The 22,188-nt window shown below is 45.6% G+C and overlaps 1 protein-coding gene across 2 annotated transcripts in view; it reads left to right on the top strand.

The window, feature by feature from the left end:
- The window catches only part of lrp6 (low density lipoprotein receptor-related protein 6), a 58,658-nt gene extending 38,799 nt beyond the window's left edge, over positions 1–19,859 (top strand). For both annotated transcript variants that reach the window (XM_072377947.1, XM_072377946.1), the window contains exons 15-23: positions 4,724–4,914; positions 5,962–6,171; positions 8,462–8,587; positions 8,667–8,903; positions 9,850–9,960; positions 11,237–11,467; positions 11,550–11,686; positions 11,766–11,863; positions 16,805–19,859. In XM_072377947.1, the coding sequence (XP_072234048.1) occupies positions 4,724–4,914; positions 5,962–6,171; positions 8,462–8,587; positions 8,667–8,903; positions 9,850–9,960; positions 11,237–11,467; positions 11,550–11,686; positions 11,766–11,863; positions 16,805–17,105 (1,642 nt within the window). In that variant the 3' untranslated portion in view covers positions 17,106–19,859. The remainder of the gene's footprint in view (positions 1–4,723; positions 4,915–5,961; positions 6,172–8,461; positions 8,588–8,666; positions 8,904–9,849; positions 9,961–11,236; positions 11,468–11,549; positions 11,687–11,765; positions 11,864–16,804) is intronic.
- Positions 19,860–22,188: the final 2,329 nt, after the last annotated feature.

Genomic DNA, 22,188 nt, shown 5'->3' with positions numbered 1-22,188 from the left:
GGTAGAGGTTCGTATTTTGTTGTAGCTCTTTGAAACGATCGGCCTATGTTCGTACGTTGTTTTAGCTCTTTGAACCCATCGGTAGAGGTTCGTACGTTGTTTTAGCTCTTTGAAACCGTCAGTAGAGCTTCGTACGTTGTTTTAGCTCTTTGAACCCATCGGTAGAGGTTCGTACGTTGTTTTAGCTCTTTGAAACCGTTGGTAGAGGTTCGTATTTTGTTGTAGCTCTTTGAAACGATCGGCCTATGTTCGTACGTTATTTTAACTCTTTGAAACCGTCGGGAGAGGTTCGTACGTTGTTTTAGCTCTTTGAAACCGTCAGTAGAGCTTCGTACGTTGTTTTAGCTCTTTGAAACCATCGGTAGAGGTTCGTACGTAGTTTTAGTTCGTTGAAACCATTGGTAGAGGTTCGTACATAGTTTTAGTTCGTTGAAACCATCGGTAGAGGTTCGTACGTTGTTTTAGTTCGTTGAAACCATCGGTAGAGGTTCGTACGTTATTTTAGCTCTTTGAAACCATCGGTAGAGGTTCGTACGTAGTTTTAGTTCGTTGAAACCATCGGTAGAGGTTCGTACGTTGTTTTAGCTCTTTGAAACCGTTGGTAGAGGTTCGTATTTTGTTGTAGCTCTTTGAAACGATCGGCCTATGTTCGTACGTTGTTTTAGCTCTTTGAAACCGTCGGGAGAGGTTCGTACGTTGTTTTAGCTCTTTGAAACCGTCAGTAGAGGTTCGTACGTTGTTTTAGCTCTTTGAAACCATCGGTAGAGGTTCGTACGTAGTTTTAGTTCGTTGAAACCATCGGTAGAGGTTTGTACGTTGTTTTAGCTCTTTGAAACCATCGGTAGAGGTTTGTACGTAGTTTTAGTTCGTTGAAACCATCGGTAGAGGTTCGTACGTTGTTTTAGTTCGTTGAAACCATCGGTAGAGGTTCGTACGTTATTTTAGCTCTTTGAAACCATCGGTAGAGGTTCGTACGTAGTTTTAGTTCGTTGAAACCATCGGTAGAGGTTCGTACGTTGTTTTAGTTCGTTGAAACCATCGGTAGAGGTTCGTACGTTATTTTAGCTCTTTGAAACCATCGGTAGAGGTTCGTACGTAGTTTTAGTTCGTTGAAACCATCGGTAGAGGTTCGTACGTTGTTTTAGCTCTTTGAAACCGTTGGTAGAGGTTCGTATTTTGTTGTAGCTCTTTGAAACGATCGGCCTATGTTCGTACGTTGTTTTAGCTCTTTGAACCCATCGGTAGAGGTTCGTACGTTGTTTTAGCTCTTTGAAACCGTCAGTAGAGCTTCGTACGTTGTTTTAGCTCTTTGAACCCATCGGTAGAGGTTCGTACGTTGTTTTAGCTCTTTGAAACCGTCAGTAGAGCTTCGTACGTTGTTTTAGCTCTTTGAAACCGTTGGTAGAGGTTCGTATTTTGTTGTAGCTCTTTGAAACGATCGGCCTATGTTCGTACGTTATTTTAACTCTTTGAAACCGTCGGGAGAGGTTCGTACGTTGTTTTAGCTCTTTGAAACCGTCAGTAGAGCTTCGTACGTTGTTTTAGCTCTTTGAAACCATCGGTAGAGGTTCGTACGTAGTTTTAGTTCGTTGAAACCATTGGTAGAGGTTCGTACGTAGTTTTAGTTCGTTGAAACCATCGGTAGAGGTTCGTACGTAGTTTTAGTTCGTTGAAACCATCGGTAGAGGTTCGTACGTTGTTTTAGTTCGTTGAAACCATCGGTAGAGGTTCGTACGTTATTTTAGCTCTTTGAAACCATCGGTAGAGGTTCGTACGTAGTTTTAGTTCGTTGAAACCATCGGTAGAGGTTCGTACGTTGTTTTAGCTCTTTGAAACCGTTGGTAGAGGTTCGTATTTTGTTGTAGCTCTTTGAAACGATCGGCCTATGTTCGTACGTTGTTTTAGCTCTTTGAAACCGTCGGGAGAGGTTCGTACGTTGTTTTAGCTCTTTGAAACCGTCAGTAGAGGTTCGTACGTTGTTTTAGCTCTTTGAAACCATCGGTAGAGGTTCGTACGTAGTTTTAGTTCGTTGAAACCATCGGTAGAGGTTTGTACGTTGTTTTAGCTCTTTGAAACCATCGGTAGAGGTTTGTACGTAGTTTTAGTTCGTTGAAACCATCGGTCGAGGTTCGTACGTAGTTTTAGCTCGTTGAAACCGTCGGGAGAGGTTCGTACGTTGTTTTAGCTCTTTGAAACCGTCAGTAGAGGTTCGTACGTTGTTTTAGCTCTTTGAAACCATCGGTAGAGGTTCGTACGTAGTTTTAGTTCGTTGAAACCATCGGTAGAGGTTCGTACGTTGTTTTAGTTCGTTGAAGCCATTGGTAGAGGTTCGTACGTAGTTTTAGTTCGTTGAAACCATCGGTAGAGGTTTGTACGTTGTTTTAGCTCTTTGAAACCATCGGTAGAGGTTTGTACGTAGTTTTAGTTCGTTGAAACCATCGGTCGAGGTTCGTACGTAGTTTTAGCTCGTTGAAACCGTCGGGAGAGGTTCGTACGTTGTTTTAGCTCTTTGAAACCGTCAGTAGAGGTTCGTACGTTGTTTTAGCTCTTTGAAACCATCGGTAGAGGTTCGTACGTAGTTTTAGTTCGTTGAAACCATCGGTAGAGGTTCGTACGTTGTTTTAGTTCGTTGAAACCATGGGTAGAGGTTCGTACGTAGTTTTAGTTCGTTGAAACCATCGGTAGAGGTTCGTACGTTGTTTTAGTTCGTTGAAACCATCGGTAGAGGTTCGTACGTAGTTTTAGTTCGTTGAAACCATCGGTAGAGGTTCGTACGTTGTTTTAGTTCGTTGAAACCATCAGCAGAGGTTCGTACGTTGTTTTAGCTCTTTGAAACCATCGGTAGATGTTCGTACGTTGTTTTAGCTCTTTGAACCCATCGGTAGAGGTTCGTACGTTGTTTTAGCTCTTTGAAACCGTCGGTAGATGTTTGTACGTTGTGTTTTAGCTCTTTGAAACCATCGGTAGAGGTTCGTACGTTGTTTTAGCTTTTTGAAACCGTCGGTCGATGTTTGTACGTTGTGTTTTAGCTCTTTGAAACCGTCGGTCGATGTTTGTACGTTGTTTTAGCTCTTTGAAACCATCGGTAGAGGTTCGTACGTTGTTTTAGCTTTTTGAAACCGTCGGTCGATGTTTGTACGTTGTGTTTTAGCTCTTTGAAACCGTCGGTCGATGTTTGTACGTTGTTTTAGCTCTTTGAAACCGTCGGTAGAGGTTCGTACGTTGTTTTAGCTCTTTGAAACCGTCGGTCGATGTTTGTACGTTGTTTTAGCTCTTTGAAACCGTCGGTAGAGGTTCGTACGTTGTTTTAGCTCTTTGAAACCGTCGGTCGATGTTTGTACGTTGTGTTTTAGCTCTTTGAAACCGTCGGTCGATGTTTGTACGTTGTTTTAGCTCTTTGAAACCGTCGGTCGATGTTTGTACGTTGTTTTAGCTCTTTGAAACCGTCGGTAGAGGTTCGTACGTTGTTTTAGCTCTTTGAAACCGTCGGTCGATGTTTGTACGTTGTGTTTTAGCTCTTTGAAACCGTCGGTAGAGGTTTGTACGTTATTTTAACTCTTTGAAACCGTCGGTAGATGTTCGTACGTAGTTTTAGCTCTTTGAAACGATCGGTAGAGGTTTGTACGTTGTTTTAGTTCGTTGAAACCATCGGTCAAGGTTCGTACGTTGTTTTAGCTCTTTGAAACCGTCTCTAGAGGTTCGTACGTTGTTTTAGCTCTTTGAAACCATCGGTCCATGTTTGTACGTTGTTTTTTAGCTCTTTGAAACCGTCGGTAGAGGTTCGTACGTTCTTTTTTTTTTTCATTTGTTTTTTTTTTAAACGAGGTTCGTGCTTTATTAAAACATTTTTTTCAATTTGTTGGACTGAAAATACACTTGCTTGATCACCTCGCGTTTATGTAAGCAACCGTCTCCACATACCTTTAGTCCGCTTGTAGATGCATGAATACGTAACTTTCTGAGGACACACAACCGCCACACCAAAGGAATGCAGGATAGGTGAGGCAGCAGTTTCAGCCTTTGTCTAACTGTGAGTATTCAGAGAAATTAGATTATTATCCACTGTCTTTTCCACTCTGAAGGCCCAAGTCTGTAACATCTGAGTAAAAGACAGCAAACAGTGTTTTGAGACGTTAATCAGCATCTGAACAGCAACAGGACTGACAGGATGAAGCTAACAAAGAGGCTGAAATTAACGCAGCAACGCCTGGAAAATCATGCAATTCCTGCTCTTGATTAGCAGGAGTTTTCTGTAGTGGAGGAAGCAGAAATGTGTCATTTATCACACATGAAACTGGACAGCTGTGACGAGTTTTCTGCTGGATTTAATGTAGTTTCCCTTTAAAAGCAGGACGTATGGCTCCTGCTGCTTTGTTTACTTCTGTTGGGTCCGGTTCCAGGAAGAGCCCCGGTTGTTGTTCTGAACTCTGCCGACTCCTGTGGTACCAGGAGGTGGTTCTGAAACCTGAAGCTCAGCTGCTTCCTCCTCACACACAAAAGCACCTCTGTGCGTGTGCATGTAATTTGTCCTCCTTGTTTGTTCTGTCGGGCCGCTGCCGTTCCAAGTGGCTCGTTTGGACCCATAATTGCAGGGTTTCCTTCAGGCAGTAATTTCTGGGTCGCTTTGTGGTGCAGAAATGGAGTCTGCAGATGTTCAGAACCAAGCATTCGTGAACTGCAGCAGAAAAGCCCGTCCTCACAGCTGATCCGATGTGCCCTGCAGGTACATGTACTTCACCAACCTGCAGGAGCGCTCCCCGAAGATCGAGCGGGCGGCGCTGGACGGGACCGAGCGCGAGGTGCTGTTCTTCAGCGGCTTGGGCAAACCGGTCGCTCTGGCTATCGACAACGAGGTGGGGAAGCTGTTCTGGGTCGACTCGGATCTGCGGCGCATCGAGAGCAGCGACTTGTCCGGTGAGTTCTGAGCAGCTCCTGACGGGTCAGAACAGATTGATTTCTGTCAGATATCTCATGATTTGGTGAACTTTGAACCCAGAACACGATGCTGGACGCACCTCAGTCCTTCGTGCTGGTTAAAACGGAGAAGAATTGAATAAAAAGTGGAATAAAATGAATTAAATTAACTTATTTTGACATATTTATATTCTTTTTTTCTTTATTTGTTGCTCCTGAAATAAAAACGACCGTTTCAGGCTGGCGCCCCCTGCAGGACAGAACCACCACACCACCTCCTCGCTGAAATAATCCTGTGAATGACTCTTTCTCGTGCTTTTCCTGTTTCCAACGGCAACCTATCGGCGTACTGAGGGGTTCTTGCTCAGCCTTTAAAGTCTTCTTCATTTGAAGAGAAGTTTTCCATTTTTCCAGCATCTTTTTGCTGAATTAAAGCCGTTTCTACTTCTGGTTCGGCGCCATTAGCAACTGTTTCCTGTTTCCAACGGCAACCTATCGGCGTACTGAGGGGTTCTGCTCAGCCTTTAAAGTCTTCTTCTGTGGTTTCAGATCCTTATTTTGACATATTTATATTCTTTTTTTCTTTATTGGTTGCTCCTGAAATAAAAACGACCGTTTCAGGCTGGCGCCCCCTGCAGGACAGAACCACCACACCCCCTCCTCGCTGAAATAATCCTGTGAACGACTCTTTCTCGTGCTTTTCCTGTTTCCAACGGCAACCTATCGGCGTACTGAGGGGTTCTGCTCAGCCTTTAAAGTCTTCTTCTGTGGTTTCAGATCCTTATTTTGACATATTTATATTCTTTTTTTCTTTATTTGTTGCTCCTGACGTTTCAGGCTGGCGCCCCCTGCAGGACAGAACCACCACACCCCCTCCTCGCTGAAATAATCTTGTGAATGACTTGTTCTCGTGTATAATCTTGTCCCCCCTCCCCCGCCTCCCCTCCCGCCTCACCCTCGGTTCCCCTCCCGTTTCGTTGCCTTTGTTCCTGAAGTTTTCGCCCTTGTTTTTTCTCCCCGGTGCTTTTGTTCTGTTGGACGATGCAGGAGCCAATCGGATCGTGATCGCCGACTCCAACATCCTGCAGCCGGTGGGCCTGACCGTGTTCGGCGACCACCTGTACTGGATCGACAAGCAGCAGCAGATGATCGAACGCATCGACAAGACGACCAGGGAGGGGCGCACCAAGGTGCAGGCGCGGGTGGCGTACCTGAGCGACATCCACGCCGTGCACGAGCTCGACATGAGGGAGTACAGTGAGTCCAGTGTCTTTAACCTGAGAGGCTTTGGCCCCGAGATCATTTCGATTTGTTCAATGAGGACAGAGAAAGAGTTTCTTATTAGAGTTTGATTGTATATGTATTATTAGATGAAGCCTAACTGGGGAAACACGGAAAGGAAAGGCAAGGTTACTAAGTTTCTGCCCAGTTTCGAACACCATTTGTCAAACAGAGAGAACAGATCTGGGCATATCGTCTTTTATCAGCTCCTCAACACATTCTCCCAGGTAGATGATGGGAGCTTTGAGGACACATTCCCTTCTGGGGCTGTAGCGATACACTAATGTCACCATATGATACACGGCATTCAGCCAACGATTCGATTTAATACACATCATTTTCTGAAAGATTTTAAAGGGACAGAGTGATTTGACCTTTGACCCGGAAGGACAACACCGGCAGACAAATGGAAACTAATAAACATGTCACCAACGTGTCTTCAGCTACTCATGTTTATGTGAATATTACATCATCAACCTGCTTGTTTTACCTGCTAAATACCATAAACACAAATCCAAATTCTCTCATCAAACCATCTTTTTTCATTTTTGAGAAGCTCAAACAAAACATTACAATAATCCTAAGTTCTATAAACAGAAAAGCCATAAAAACCACAGAGCTATGCACTCTATATAACATTTATATGAACTAATTTATCAGTTTTGTATAATGTGGCCCCCCCCGGCATTGTTTTGCATTATGTTAATGTTCTGTGTTTTCACTAATTTTTAATAAAGTTTGCTAAAAAAAGAGAAAATTGAAAAAACGATACTTGCAGCTGAAAAATCGATACTTTATGGGGAAACAAAATATCGATATATATGGATATATCACGGTATCGATAAAATCGCTCAGCCCTACTGAACAGATCATAATTCCATTGATGATTTTAACTGGTTCATGTAGAGAATGTAAAAACACGTGGTTTTCTTAATGAAAATAAGGTTTTAGCTCTATTTTTATGATGAAATTATTAGTTTTACTTTCTTTACCACTGAAAACTGTCCTCAGTTTCCTGTTTTAGTGTTTTTTGGGGGGGTTGGTCACTGTATTTGGGGTTACGTTTTATGTTGGGTTACCCCTTTTTTTTTTTTTAACTATTTTTTTTTGTGTTTTCGGTTTCTTTTTAAGGGGAAATCACTGTATTTAGTCTGTTTTAATTTGTTCTATTGTTTTTTTTTCTCCATTTCCATTTTATTAGTCTTCTTTTTTGTTGTTTTTATATTTACTGTTTCCTCTTTTTACGCGTCCGTTTTTTACGCGTCTGTTTTTTACACGTCTGTTTTTTACACGTCTGTTTTTACGCGTCTGTTTTAAGGCGTCTGTTTTAAGGCGTCTGTTTTAAGGCGTCTGTATTAATGCGTCTGTATTAATGCGTCTGTATTAATGCGTCTGTATTTAAGCGTCTGTATTTAAGCGTCTGTATTTAAGCGTCTGTATTTAAGCGTCTGTTTTTAAGCGTCTGTTTTTAAGCGTCTGTTTTTAAGCGTCTGTTTTTATGCGTCTGTTTTTATGCGTCTGTTTTTATGCGTCTGTTTTTAAGCGTCTGTATTAATGCGTCTGTATTAATGCGTCTGTATTTACGCGTCTGTTTTTAAGCGTCTGTATTTAAGCGTCTGTATTTAAGCGTCTGTATTTAAGCGTCTGTATTTAAGCGTCTGTTTTTAAGCGTCTGTTTTTAAGCGTCTGTTTTTAAGCGTCTGTTTTTAAGCGTCTGTTTTTATGCGTCTGTTTTTATGCGTCTGTTTTTAAGCGTCTGTATTAATGCGTCTGTATTAATGCGTCTGTATTTACGCGTCTGTATTAATGCGTCTGTATTTACGCGTCTGTTTTTTACGCGTCTGTTTTTTACGCGTCTGTTTTTTACGCGTCTGTTTTTTACGCGTCTGTTTTTTAAGCGTCTGTTTTTTAAGCGTCTGTTTTTAAGCGTCTGTTTTTAAGCGTCTGTTTTTAAGCGTCTGTTTTTAAGCGTCTGTTTTTAAGCGTCTGTTTTTAAGCGTCTGTTTTTATGCGTCTGTTTTTAAGCGTCTGTTTTTAAGCGTCTGTTTTTAAGCGTCTGTATTAATGCGTCTGTATTAATGCGTCTGTATTTAAGCGTCTGTTTTTTAGCGTCTGTATTAATGCGTCTGTTTTTACGCGTCTGTTTTTATGCGTCTGTTTTTAAGCGTCTGTTTTTTAAGCGTCTGTTATTATACATTGTCATTATACATTGTCTTGTATAATGTTCTGTGTTTTCACTAATTAGTAACGTGTCTGCGCCCTGCAGGTAAACATCCGTGCACGTGGGACAACGGCGGCTGCTCGCACATCTGCATCGTGAAAGGCGACGGGACGACCCGCTGCTCGTGTCCGGTCCACCTGGTGCTGCTGCCAGACGAGCTGTCCTGTGGAGGTAGAGCTCAGGTTTGGTTCTCAGAGTTCTGCTGCGGTTCTGCAGAGCACAACGTGACCGTGTCCCGTGTCGTCCTCAGAGCCGCCGACCTGCTCGCCGGAGCAGTTCACCTGCACCTCCGGGGAGGTGGACTGCATCCCTCAGGCCTGGAGGTGCGACAGCGTCCCCGAGTGCGACGACGGCAGCGACGAAGAGGACTGCCCCGTCTGCTCCAAGTCCGAGTTCCAGTGCGACAACCGGCAGTGCATCGACCTCAGCCTGCGCTGCAACGGCGAGATCAACTGCCAGGACCAGTCCGACGAGAACAAGTGTGAAGGTAAGACGGGCCGAACGGCGCCAACCGAGAGGAGTCCGTTTCTGTCTCTGCATTCAGCCGCTTACAAATGAAGATGGAAAAAGCTAAAAGAACCCGACTGTGCAGAGGCTCACAGGCTGCAGTAGTCAGGGCGGCCACCAGGGGGAGTGTTGGGTTAGTTAACTGGGATTAAACTGATCCAGACCAGGTTGGATGGGAACAAACAGGCTGCAGTAGTGGGAGATGACCACCAGGGGGCGTGTTGGGTTAGTTAACTGGGATTAAACTTTAGCAGCTTTCCTGGTCAGTTTGACACGTTTTGGTTGGATGTGTCCGAGAGGTTGTTTTCAAACTGTCGAGAGCAGTTTGTTTTTACCTCATTTACCCAACTTTCTCTGAGGAATCCACCAGAATTTTTACCAGATTTAAGATTTAAGGCCCCGAAACGAGACAAAAATGATAATAAACACACTAATAACAGATTATTAGAACATGAGGGCCGAGCAGCCAAAGCAGTGGAAGGAAGTAAAGACGTAAATATCATTTTTATTTAACCCTCTTCATTCAATTCGGCTCACTTCAATAAAACTTTAACCCCTGAAGGTAAATTAAATCCCTGCAGTATTAATTATTATTAAAGATCAGCTGCTATTACAGCAAAATAAAATATAAACCAGCTGACAAACAAGTAGAAAGCAGAGATGAATTCAGCATTCAGCGACTTACAAATGAAGATATAAGAAGCTAAAAGAACCCACAGGCTGCAGTAGTGGGAGATGGCCACCAGGGGGCGTGTTGGGTTAGTTAACTGGGATTAAACTGATCCAGACCAGGTTGGACGGGCCTCCCTGACCTTTCCCTGACCTTTTCTTGGGGTTAGACAGCCTGTGACCTGCTGCTGGGTTAAAAGCTGCCCGAGGACACGTGAGTCTGGTTTGTGACGAGCTGCTGACGCTTCTGTTTTCAGTTCGCTGCCCCCCCGACCAGTTCACCTGCTCCAACGGTCAGTGCATCGGGAAACACAAGAAGTGCGACCACAACATGGACTGCAGCGACAACTCGGACGAGATCGGCTGCTGTGAGTCTTTCAACACATCCAGTTTACTGCAAAAAGCTGCAAACTGCTGCAAACTGCTGCAAACTGCTGCAAACAGCTGCCTTTATTCATCTTTTACATGTGAATAAAGACGTTATTTAGCCTTTATTCATCTTTTACATGTGAATAAAGACGTTATTTAGCTTTTATTCATCTTTTACACATGAATAAAGACGTTATTTAGCCTTTATTCATCCTTTACACATGAATTAAGACGTTATTTTGCCTTTATTCATCTTTTACACATGAATTAAGACGTTATTTTGCCTTTATTCATCTTTTACACATGAATTAAGACGTTATTTTGCCTTTATTCATCTTTTACACATGAATTAAGACGTTATTTAGCCTTTATTCATCTTTTATACATGAATAAAGACGTTATTTTACCTTTATGGTCACATCCAGATCTGTTTGTCACCATCTTTTATGAATAAAGCCGTTATTTGGCTTTGATCCCAGTCTAAATGTTGAATTAATGTGTTAAACGTTCCTTTCTGGATCAGACAGAAGGACTTTGACTTTGTTCTTTGCAGAAAGTTGATCACAAAAACTCCGATAACCGTCTGGATCTCATTAATTAAAGGGCTGTTCTGCAGCTGGAGGCTTGATTTGGTCCGTTTGATCCGGTTCAGTCAGATTTGAATGAACTCTTCGGTTCTAAACTCACATTTTCAGGGTTTTTCTGCTCAAAAAACACAACTTTTTGTTGGATCCACAGAATATGCTCATTTATTTCCTGTTTTTGCTTCATTTGAAGAGGAGTTTTCCATTTTTCCAGCATCTTTTTGCTGAATTAAAGCCGTTTCTGATTCTGGTTCGGCGCCATTAACGACTGTTTCCTGTTTCCAACGGCAACCTACCGGCGTACTGAGGGGTTCTGCTCAGCCTTTAAAGTCTTCTTCTGTGGTTTCAGATCCTTATTTTGACATATTTATATTCTTTTTTTCTTTATTGGTTGCTCCTGAATTAAAAACGACCGTTTCAGGCTGGCGCCCCCTGCAGGACAGAACCACCACACCCCCTCCTCGCTGAAATAATCCTGTGAATGACTTGTTCTCGTGCTCATTTATTCATTTAGTTCCTGTTTTTGCTTCATTTGAAGAGAAGTTTTCCATTTTTCTGCTGAATTAAAGCCGTTTCTGCTTCTGGTTCGGCGCCATTAAACGACTATTTCCTGTTTCCTGTTTCCAACGGCAACCTGTCGGCGTACTGAGGGGTTCTGCTCAGCCTTTAAAGTCTTCTTCTGTGGTTTCAGATCCGACCGAGGAGCCGCCGCCGCCGCCCAACAACACCATCAGCTCCATCGTGGGCGTGGTCATGGCCCTGTTCGTGGTGGGCGCCATCTACTTCGTGTGTCAGCGCGTCCTGTGTCCTCAGATGAAGGACGACGGCGAGACGGTCACCAACGACTTCGTGGTTCACGGGCCGTCCTCCGTGCCGCTGGGATACGTCCCGCATCCCAGCTCGCTGTCCAGCTCGCTGCCAGGTGAGCGTTTTGCTGCTCTAAATGAAGCGTTTGTGGCGTGAATAACCGTGAAACAGGAAGTTAAACGCAGCTGGTTTGGCAGGTATGTCCAGAGGCAAGTCTGTGATTGGCTCCCTGAGCATCATGGGCGGCAGCAGCGGGCCGCCGTACGACCGCGCCCACGTCACCGGAGCCTCGTCCAGCAGCTCCTCCAGCACCAAAGGCACCTACTTCCCCCCGGTGAGGGCGGCGCCTGTCGATGACATCACTCACGGTGCCCAGCGGCGGTCCAGCTAACCTGCTGTGTTGTGTTTTCCAGATCCTGAACCCTCCGCCGTCTCCCGCCACGGTTCGCTCTCAGTACACGCTGGAGTTCGGTTACTCCTCCAACAGTCCGTCCACTCACAGATCCTACAGGTACCGACCCGTTTGGACCAGAACCAGCTCAACATTCGGGGCTAAAGCAAACATTTGGGGCTAAAGCAAACATTTGGGGCTAAAGCAAACATTTTGGGCTAAAGCAAACATTTGGGGCTAAAGCAAACATTTGGGGCTAAAGCAAACATTTTGGGCTAAAGCAAACATTCGGGGCTAAAGCAAACATTCGGGGCTAAAGCAAACATTCGGGGCTAAAGCAAACATTCGGGGCTAAAGCAAACATTTGGGGCTAAAGCAAACATTTGGGGCTAAAGCAAACATTCGGGGCTAAAGCAAACATTCGGGGCTAAAGCAAACATTTGGGGCTAAAGCAAACATTTGGGGCTAAAGCAAACATTTGGGGCTAAAGCAAACATTTTGGGCTAAAGCAAACATTTGGGGCTAAAGCAAACATTTGGGGCTAAAGCAAACATTTGGGGCTAAAGCAAACATTTGGGGCTAAAGCAAACAGTTGGGGCTAAAGCAAACAGTTGGGGCTAAAGCAAACATTTGGGGCTAAAGCAAACATTCGGGGCTAAAGCAAACATTCGGGGCTAAAGCAAACATTTTGGGCTAAAGCAAACATTCGGGGCTAAAGCAAACATTCGGGGCTAAAGCAAACATTCGGGGCTAAAGCAAACATTCGGGGCTAAAGCAAACATTTGGGGCTAAAGCAAACATTTGGGGCTAAAGCAAACATTCGGGGCTAAAGCAAACATTCGGGGCTAAAGCAAACATTTGGGGCTAAAGCAAACATTTGGGGCTAAAGCAAACATTTGGGGCTAAAGCAAACATTTTGGGCTAAAGCAAACATTTGGGGCTAAAGCAAACATTTGGGGCTAAAGCAAACATTTGGGGCTAAAGCAAACATTTGGGGCTAAAGCAAACATTTGGGGCTAAAGCAAACATTTGGGGCTAAAGCAAACATTTTGGGCTAAAGCAAACATTTTGGGCTAAAGCAAACATTTTGGGCTAAAGCAAACATTTTGGGCTAAAGCAAACATTTTGGGCTAAAGCAAACATTTTGGGCTAAAGCAAACATTTGGGGCTAAAGCAAACATTTGGGGCTAAAGCAAACATTTGGGGCTAAAGCAAACATTTGGGGCTAAAGCAAACATTTTGGGCTAAAGCAAACATTTTGGGCTAAAGCAAACATTTTGGGCTAAAGCAAACATTTTGGGCTAAAGCAAACATTTGGGGCTAAAGCAAACATTTGGGGCTAAAGCAAACATTTGGGGCTAAAGCAAACATTTGGGGCTAAAGCAAACATTTGGGGCTAAAGCAAACATTTGGGGCTAAAGCAAACATTTGGGGCTAAAGCAAACATTTGGGGCTAAAGCAAACATTTTGGGCTAAAGCAAACATTTTGGGCTAAAGCAAACATTTGGGGCTAAAGCAAACATTTGGGGCTAAAGCAAACATTTGGGGCTAAAGCAAACATTTTGGGCTAAAGCAAACATTTTGGGCTAAAGCAAACATTTTGGGCTAAAGCAAACATTTTGGGCTAAAGCAAACATTTTGGGCTAAAGCAAACATTTTGGGCTAAAGCAAACATTTTGGGCTAAAGCAAACATTTTGGGCTAAAGCAAACATTTTGGGCTAAAGCAAACATTTGGGGCTAAAGCAAACATTTGGGGCTAAAGCAAACAGTTGGGGCTAAAGCAAACAGTTGGGGCTAAAGCAAACATTTGGGGCTATAAACGCTTCACAGAACCCCTCAAACGCATCAGAACCTCGGTTTACATCCCAGAATATGCAAACATCGTCTTTTTAATCAGATAAATGTTTGATCCGGTTGTTTTATCCGAGCGGCTGGTGGGTTTGTTGCCTTTGGATCAGAACCACAGCAGATGTCAAGTAATTCAACCCTAAATATTTACAGAAAATCTCAATCAAAGAGGTGAGAAAACATTCGGCAGCTGGAGCCAAACCGGACCGGTTCTGTCTTTATAATGTGAGCTTTTACCACAGAAAGGATCCAGCTGGATCGGATCAGTGTAATTATCCTGCTGTGGTTCTGTTTGCTTGTGGATGACACACTGACTGCGCCCTCTGCTGGTCGGCTCGGGTAAAACATCACCGTGGCAACAAGGCGCCGACTTTTAGCAGCTTTCCTGGTCAGTTTGACACGTTTTGGTTGGATGTGTCAGAGAGGTTGGTTTCAAACTGTCGAGAGCAGTTTGTTTTTACCTCATTTATCCAACTTAATCTGAGGAATTCACCAGAAGTTTTCCAGATTTAAGATTTAAGGCACCAAAACGAGACAAAAATGTGACGATTCACACTAATAACAGAATATTAGTGTTGGGTTAGTTAACTGGGATTAAACTGATCCAGACCAGGTTGGATGGGAACAAACAGGCTGCAGTAGTGGGAGATGGCCACCAGGGGGCGTTTTGGGTTAGTTAACTGGGATTAAACTGATCCAGACCAGGTTGGATGGGAACAAACAGGCTGCAGTAGTCAGGGCGGCCACCAGGGGGCGTGTTGGGTTAGTTAACTGGGATTAAACTGATCCAGACCAGGTTGGATGGGAACAAACAGGCTGCAGTAGTGGGAGATGGCCACCAGGGGGCGTGTTGGGTTAGTTAACTGGGATTAAACTGATCCAGACCAGGTTGGATGGGAACAAACAGGCTGCAGTAGTCAGGGCGGCCACCAGGGGGCGTGTTGGGTTAGTTAACTTGGATTAAACTGATCCAGACCAGGTTGGATGGGAACAAACAGGCTGCAGTAGTCAGGGCGGCCACCAGGGGGCGTGTTGGGTTAGTTAACTGGGATTAAACTGATCCAGACCAGGTTGGATGGGAACAAACAGGCTGCAGTAGTCAGGGCGGCCACCAGGGGGCGTGTTGGGTTAGTTAACTGGGATTAAACTGATCCAGACCAGGTTGGATGGGAACAAACAGGCTGCAGTAGTCAGGGCGGCCACCAGGGGGCGTGTTGGGTTAGTTAACTGGGATTAAACTGATCCAGACCAGGTTGGATGGGAACAAACAGGCTGCAGTAGTGGGAGATGACCACCAGGGGGCGTGTTGGGTTAGTTAACTGGGATTAAACTGATCCAGACCAGGTTGGATGGGAACAAACAGGCTGCAGTAGTCAGGGCGGCCACCAGGGGGCGTGTTGGGTTAGTTAACTGGGATTAAACTGATCCAGACCAGGTTGGATGGGAACAAACAGGCTGCAGTAGTGGGAGATGGCCACCAGGGGGCGTGTTGGGTTAGTTAACTGGGATTAAACTGATCCAGACCAGGTTGGATGGGAACAAACAGGCTGCAGTAGTCAGGGCGGCCACCAGGGGGCGTGTTGGGTTAGTTAACTGGGATTAAACTGATCCAGACCAGGTTGGATGGGAACAAACAGGCTGCAGTAGTCAGGGCGGCCACCAGGGGGCGTGTTGGGTTAGTTAACTGGGATTAAACTGATCCAGACCAGGTTGGATGGGAACAAACAGGCTGCAGTAGTCAGGGCGGCCACCAGGGGGCGTGTTGGGTTAGTTAACTGGGATTAAACTGATCCAGACCAGGTTGGATGGGAACAAACAGGCTGCAGTAGTGGGAGATGACCACCAGGGGGCGTGTTGGGTTAGTTAACTGGGATTAAACTGATCCAGACCAGGTTGGATGGGAACAAACAGGCTGCAGTAGTCAGGGCGGCCACCAGGGGGCGTGTTGGGTTAGTTAACTGGGATTAAACTGATCCAGACCAGGTTGGATGGGAACAAACAGGCTGCAGTAGTCAGGGCGGCCACCAGGGGGCGATTTGGGTTAGTTAACTGGGATTAAACTGATCCAGACCAGGTTGGATGGGAACAAACAGGCTGCAGTAGTCAGGGCGGCCACCAGGGGGCGATTTGGGTTAGTTAACTGGGATTAAACTGATCCAGACCAGGTTGGATGGGAACAAACAGGCTGCAGTAGTCAGGGCGGCCACCAGGGGGCGTGTTGGGTTAGTTAACTGGGACTAAACTTTAGCAGCTTTCCTGGTCAGTTTGACACGTTTTGGTTGGATATTTCCGAAAGGTTGTTTTCAAACTGTGGAGAGCAGTTTGTTTTTACCTCATTTATCCAACTTAATCTGAGGAATCCACCAGAAGTTTTCCAGATTTAAGATTTAAGGCACCGAAACGAGACAAAAATGTGACGATTCACACTAATAACAGAATATTAGAACATGAGGGCCGAGCAGCCAAAGCAGTGAAAGTAAGTAAAGACGTAAATATAAGTTTTATTTAACCCTCCTCATTCAATTCGGCTCACTTCAATAAAACTTTATTAACCCCTGAAGGTAAATTAAATCCCTGCAGTATTAATTATTATTAAAGATCAGCTGCTATTACAGCAAAATAAAATATAAACCAGCTGAAGTGCAGCAGAGAGGAAGGTAGAAACCTTCAGAGGTCTCCATCAGTGGGGGTTGGGCTGTTGTTTCTGTTGCTTAGCAACAGCTCAGCTGATGATGTCACCCTGTTGTTAACCAGCTCTGTGATCCTCCTCCTTTACTGTTAGCATCAGGGCTCCGAGCTCGTCCATTTTATCCACCAGAGATCTCACATTTCCGCTGACGATTAAAGGAGGAAATGCTTTAAACTTCCTCCTTTTCCTCTATTTTCTTCCTGCTCTGGATCCCAGACGTCTCCTCTTCAAGCTCATCTTGATTTGGGGTCTTATTCCAGGCATTACTTGTGCTTTTTAAGGCTCAGTTTGCTGCTCCGACAGCAGGGTAACAACTCTCCTGTTGCCGCGGTTACGCATCATAACAGATGTTAAAAACTACCAGGGTTGCCAGCTGAAGTCCTTCCAGCAGCATCCAAACCAGCTCAGAGACTCAGACGGTCTCCTGGGCTGCAGCAGCAGGCGGCTGCCAGCAGGGCGGCGCCATTTATCTGAGAAAACCGACTGTAACCAGTTTATTTATGTTTCTGTTCTCCTCTTTCAGCTACCGACCCTACACCTACCGCCACTTCGCCCCTCCCACCACCCCCTGCAGCACCGACGTGTGCGACAGCGACTACACGCCTGGGCGCCGGGCGCCGCTCAAGTCCAGTGCCGCCACCAAGGGCTACACCAGCGACCTCAACTACGACTCTGAGCCTTTCCCGCCGCCACCGACGCCCCGAAGCCAGTACCTGTCGGCGGAGGAAAACTGCGAGAGCTGCCCGCCGTCGCCTTACACCGAGCGCAGCTACTCCCACCACCTGTACCCGCCGCCGCCGTCACCCTGCACGGACTCCTCGTGAGCCGGACCCCACCCTCCTTAGCTCCGCCCCCTCACTGTAAATAGCAATTGTGCATAAATGAGGTGAAAAACGGGAAAAGCGAGACTGAAGTATCGGGAGGAGCGCCGGCGATGAAAAAGGGAAGCGGACGGGCCGGACATTTGTACATTGAAAAGAGAAAAAAACATATTTATATATTTTCTATACAGTGTTTACTGATGACGCCATAGAGGTTTGTATTAAGAAATTTGTACATTTTTTTAAGAAAAAAAAGGTTTTATTAAAAAAATCATCGGATATAAGTTGCCTTAAACCAGGAGAAAACGGGCTGAAGGACGAACAGGAAGCAGACGAACCCGCCGGCGCCAAATCCAGAGGACGGAGGCCCCGCCCCTCTGCGGTTACCGTGGGAACGGGACCAGAACAGCGGCCCTGGCCCTTTGCTTTGACTTTACCTCCTCTTGTTTTGGGCGCCTGCTGAGGGGTGTGAGTCCTGAGCTGAACCGTCAGAACCGGGGCGCGGTTCTGCGAGGCACATATCCACCGATTGATCGATCGATCGATCGAACACGGAGCCAATCGGAGGCGTGGTGACGGCGAGCGAGCAGGACGGCTTCGGTTGTTTACAAACGTCCCTCTGAGGCCGCCGTGGCGCCAGGACTCACGCCCGGCGGGTTCTGACGCGATTTAAACCAAAACGTACGTTTGTGTTTGTTTGGCCGCTCCGTGACTTCTTCTTCTGTGTTTTTGCATCTCGACCTTGTGCCTGAGACACGTTTTTACTTTCCGTTCCTCCGAGGAGAAGAACACGGAGAACTCCAGTGCCCATAAATGCTATATAGTATTTTTGTACCACATATTGTGTAGATAACGTATTTATAAGCTATATAGAAATCATTGTAAATCTATCCATTGGATCCTTGCAGTACTTTTCATTCCGTCTTTTTTTATATTGCCTCATTCTATTTTTCTACAGAATCAGACAATCTCAGATCAGTCCTCGAACATATCCAGGTTTTACTGTCTCTTCGTGTGAAGTCGCTCTGATGTTTGAAGGACTTTTGTGCCAAATCAGTCTGTTGTTTATCGGCTCGGAGGCAGACGGCGGGACGCCGCAGCTCGCCACGTGTGCGACCAGACGTTAAAAAACCCCCACCAGCATGACTCAAGACAATCCAACGCTTCACACTCGTTTTATCAATGTTTAACAGAACAAAATAAGCTTGGCGTCAGCTTTTTGGTCCTCGGGATCTGCAGACTGGAAGGAAACGAGTGCAGCAGCGATTATTTATTATTTATTCTGTTCGGGCTCCTTTCAAACCAAACCTTCGAAATCTAGAGTAAAAGAGACAAAAACCCTCAACATGAAGGTTGTAGAATGAAAAAAAAGAACAAAGTTTGAACCTGTTGTCTCTACTTTAAAGTCTCCTTGAAATTAAATGATATTTTTAGCTGTTTTGCTCCAATTATTACCCCCAAAAAATGGATTTAAATGTATTTTAGTCTTATCGTCCTGTGCTCGGGGGCGTGTCCTCGGCAGGGGGCGGAGCTTGCTCAGGCCTCTGGAGCCGACCAATCAGAACAGATTGGGGGAAGCTTCTGTTTTTAACAGGAAAGAAAGAGTCTTTGAAGTGTTTCCTGGGGACAGAGACACTAAAACTTCCAGTCTTGCTGCAGAGATTCGTTCCTAAAGCACCCGATGTGCTCAAAAACCCACCGTGCATCAGTCTTTCTGGCCTTTAAGGTCTCCGTAGACGGCTCGATTCTCACGGATGTGACGCAGATGAAGAGAATTTGTGACTTTTTTGGCGCTGCTCACGTGTCCACAGCCTGTGTCACGGACTCTTCTGTTGGAAAGGTTCTCGTTTCTGCACTTTACACGACGTTCTGAGCTGATTCGGTACAAATCTGAGTGAAACTGTGTGAAGGTGGGCGTTAAAAGACGACCGACGGGGACTTTGGGGAAGAGTTGTTGTGAGCTGGTTGGCGTCTAACACCTGGGACACACTCAGGTGGAATGAAGGTGAAAACCTCTGATTGGGTCTAAAAGCTACAAATGAATCATTTAAGGGAACTATTTGAGTTATGAGGGAAAAAAATGAGAATTGTGTTTCATTTGAAAAGCTCTGGTTGTCGACCCCCTCACGGTGGAACAGAACATGGGTTTTCTTTGTCTTTTGGAGGTAAATCTCTAACCTTTTTCTTTTAAAAAGTACATTTTTGAGAGGTTTTCTGTCCATTTAAGAGCCAAAACAAAGATGTTGCTGTTGGGTCGGCTCCTAAAGTTTGCAAATTAAAATCAGGAAGACGAGATGAAGCTCACCTTTGGGGATATTTAATCTGTTGGAAAAGCGGCCTGCAGACTCCCTCCAGGCCTGCAGGCGGCGCTGTTGGACACGCCAACCGCTGGAAGTGATGGACAGACTGAACGTAGATAAAAAGGCTGACAGGAAGTAGAAATGTAGAAAAGGTTGGTTTTTATTTTTTCAATGAAAAGCACTTTTGTCTCCAGGTTGTTCGGAGGGTCGACAGGAAACCTTCGTCTGTTTGGTTCTCACGGTGCTTCGTGTTTGTGGAGACGACCAACATTTGGTTCGTCACTTTTCATTTAGTTTCCACTGAATGTCCGTTTTTGTACGATGACGGCCTCACCTGTAAACCTGAGCATCAGATGGACCTGTACAGCCCATCCAGCTGCCTCCATAAGCTGTTGTAACTCATCAAAATGCTGATTTTCTTTGTCTTTTTGTTAAATATAAACTGAGTGAACTTCTACTCCAGTGTCCGTGTGCTGATATATGATTAAACGGGACAAAAATGGGAAGAAATATATGACTGAAATAGATTGACTTGTCCAAGTAATCAATCTCTTTGGTATTTTACCCGTTTTCTTGCTTAAAAATGGAAATTTAACCTGTTTTCGGGGGGTTTATGTCTCCTCATAAACACATAAAACTGGAGCTGCATTTGGACAGAGTTCTAAGAACTGTCCTTCCCCAACTTTTCCTTCAACAACAAAACAAAACCCGGGAAAAGTAAGGAGATATTAATTATTGTTGATATTAATCATGGACGATCACATCAGGCGTCTAAGATGGAGGCTGGAAGAGCGCACAGCGAGAGTCAGGAGACGGAGAATCCAGCAGCCGGCGATACTTCTTCCTTTCATGGAGGAAAGAAGGAGAGCAGAGCGCCGCAGACAAAGGAGACGAAGTTTAACTTATTAAACAGGCGCCGGTTGGGTCCGTGTCGTATGAGGAAACATTTCAGACAAGGGGCGGAGCTACAGCCACCAAACACCTACGTCATGTTCCTGTGGAGCCCAGAAAAGACCCTGAAGGAGCTAAAATGGTTCTAGGAACTGAGGGCCGTGGTCCCTAGTTCCCGAGGGCCGTGTTCCCTAGTTCCCGAGGGCCGTGGTCCTTAGTTCCTGAGGGCCGTGGTCCCTAGTTCCTGTATGTCCGAATGGGCGAAAAAACGTCCCTATTCCTGAAAAGGTCCTAGGAACTGTAAAAGGTTCCTACAGTGGGAATCCGCCTCATGAGTGAGAAGCACATAGTTCTAAGGGTCCCAAACTTCAGTGATTTAACTTCAGCTAAAACATCAGATTTTTACTGAGATCCTGAACCCAAATAAACAGTTGGGACAAAAATGTTACAATTGGTCGTTTACCCGTGAAGACAATGATGCAGTCTTACATATTTGTGTGGCAAAAGTTAATGAACCTCCTTGAAATGGTTCCAGGAACTGAGGGCCGTGGTCCCTAGTTCCTGAGGGCCGTGGTCCCTAGTTCCTGAGGGCCGTGGTCCCTAGTTCCTGAGGGCCGTGGTCCCTAGTTCCTGTATGTCCGAGGTCCCTAGTTCCTGAGGGCCGTGGTCCCTAGTTCCTGAGGGCCGCGGTCCCTGGTTCCTGTATGTCCGAGGTCCCTAGTTCCTGAGGGCCGTGTTCCCTAGTTCCTGTATGTCCGAGGTCCCTAGTTCCTGTATGTCCGTGTTCCCTAGTTCCTGAGGGCCGTGGTCCCTAGTTCCTGAGGGCCGCGGTCCCTAGTTCCTGTATGTCCGAGGTCCCTAGTTCCTGAGGGCCATGGTCCCTAGTTCCTGTATGTCCGAGGTCCCTAGTTCCTGAGGGCCGTGGTCCCTAGTTCCTGTATGTCCGAGGTCCCTAGTTCCTGTATGTCTGTGGTCCCTAGTTCCTGTATGTCCGAGGTCCCTAGTTCCTGTATGTCTGTGGTCCCTAGTTCCTGTATGTCCGAGGTCCCTTGTTCCTGTATGTCCGTAGTCCCTAGTTCCTGAGGGCCGTGGTCCGTAGTTCCTGAACGTCCGAATGCACGAAACAACGGCCCTATTCCTGAAAAGGTTCTAGGAACTGCAGAAGGTTCCTACAGTGGGAATGCACCTAGTGTTTTCAGCTGTCTCCAGTTACTTTCAGTCCTCGGTTTGGTTTAAAGCTCCTAATTCCTTGATGTCCTCAGTTGTCCCGGTCTTGTCCTCAGGGCTCCAAACACACACCTGTTGCCACTTTACTCCCAGTTTTTACAGTCATGTCTCAGTTCGTTGTTGTCTCTTACCCCACGGCGGTCCTGTCCTTATAAGACTTTTTGGTTCTCGGTCAGACCTCCATCTCTTCACCTTTGAACACATCAGAGCCCGTCCCAGCTGACAGTGGCTGACAGGCAGGGGACACTCTGGACGGGTCACCAGGCCATCATGGCACCAAATAACCGACAGAAAATCAGTCATTTTACCATTTCATCTGTGGACTTGTTGGTAACCTGTGGAACCCAGAAAAGACCCTGAAGGAGCTAAAATGGTTCTAGGAACTGAGGGCCGTGGTCCCTAGTTCCTGTATGTCCGAATGCACGAATAAACGTCCCTATTACTGAAAAGGTTCTAGGAACTGCAGAAGGTTCCTACAGTGGGAATGCGCCTTATCACTTTAACAGTTCTAATTATGAAACAAAGAAAGCTTCTTTTAGGGTTTATATCTCTGGAAGCGTGAAATTCTTCCTGATTCCTCCCAGAAAAACCTCTTCAGCTCCTTTAAAGCCGGTTCTGCTTGTGTTCTGCAGTCCTGATACAACAGGATCTCAGTAAGTTTGAGGTCT

Source organism: Leuresthes tenuis, unplaced genomic scaffold (genome assembly GCF_036924035.1).
Source record: "Leuresthes tenuis unplaced genomic scaffold, fLeuTen1.0.hap1 SCAF_23, whole genome shotgun sequence".
NCBI classification, from domain to species: Eukaryota; Metazoa; Chordata; class Actinopteri; order Atheriniformes; family Atherinopsidae; genus Leuresthes; species Leuresthes tenuis.
Note: the sequence above shows the minus strand (reverse complement) of the source record. Positions and strands in the feature narration are given on the sequence as shown.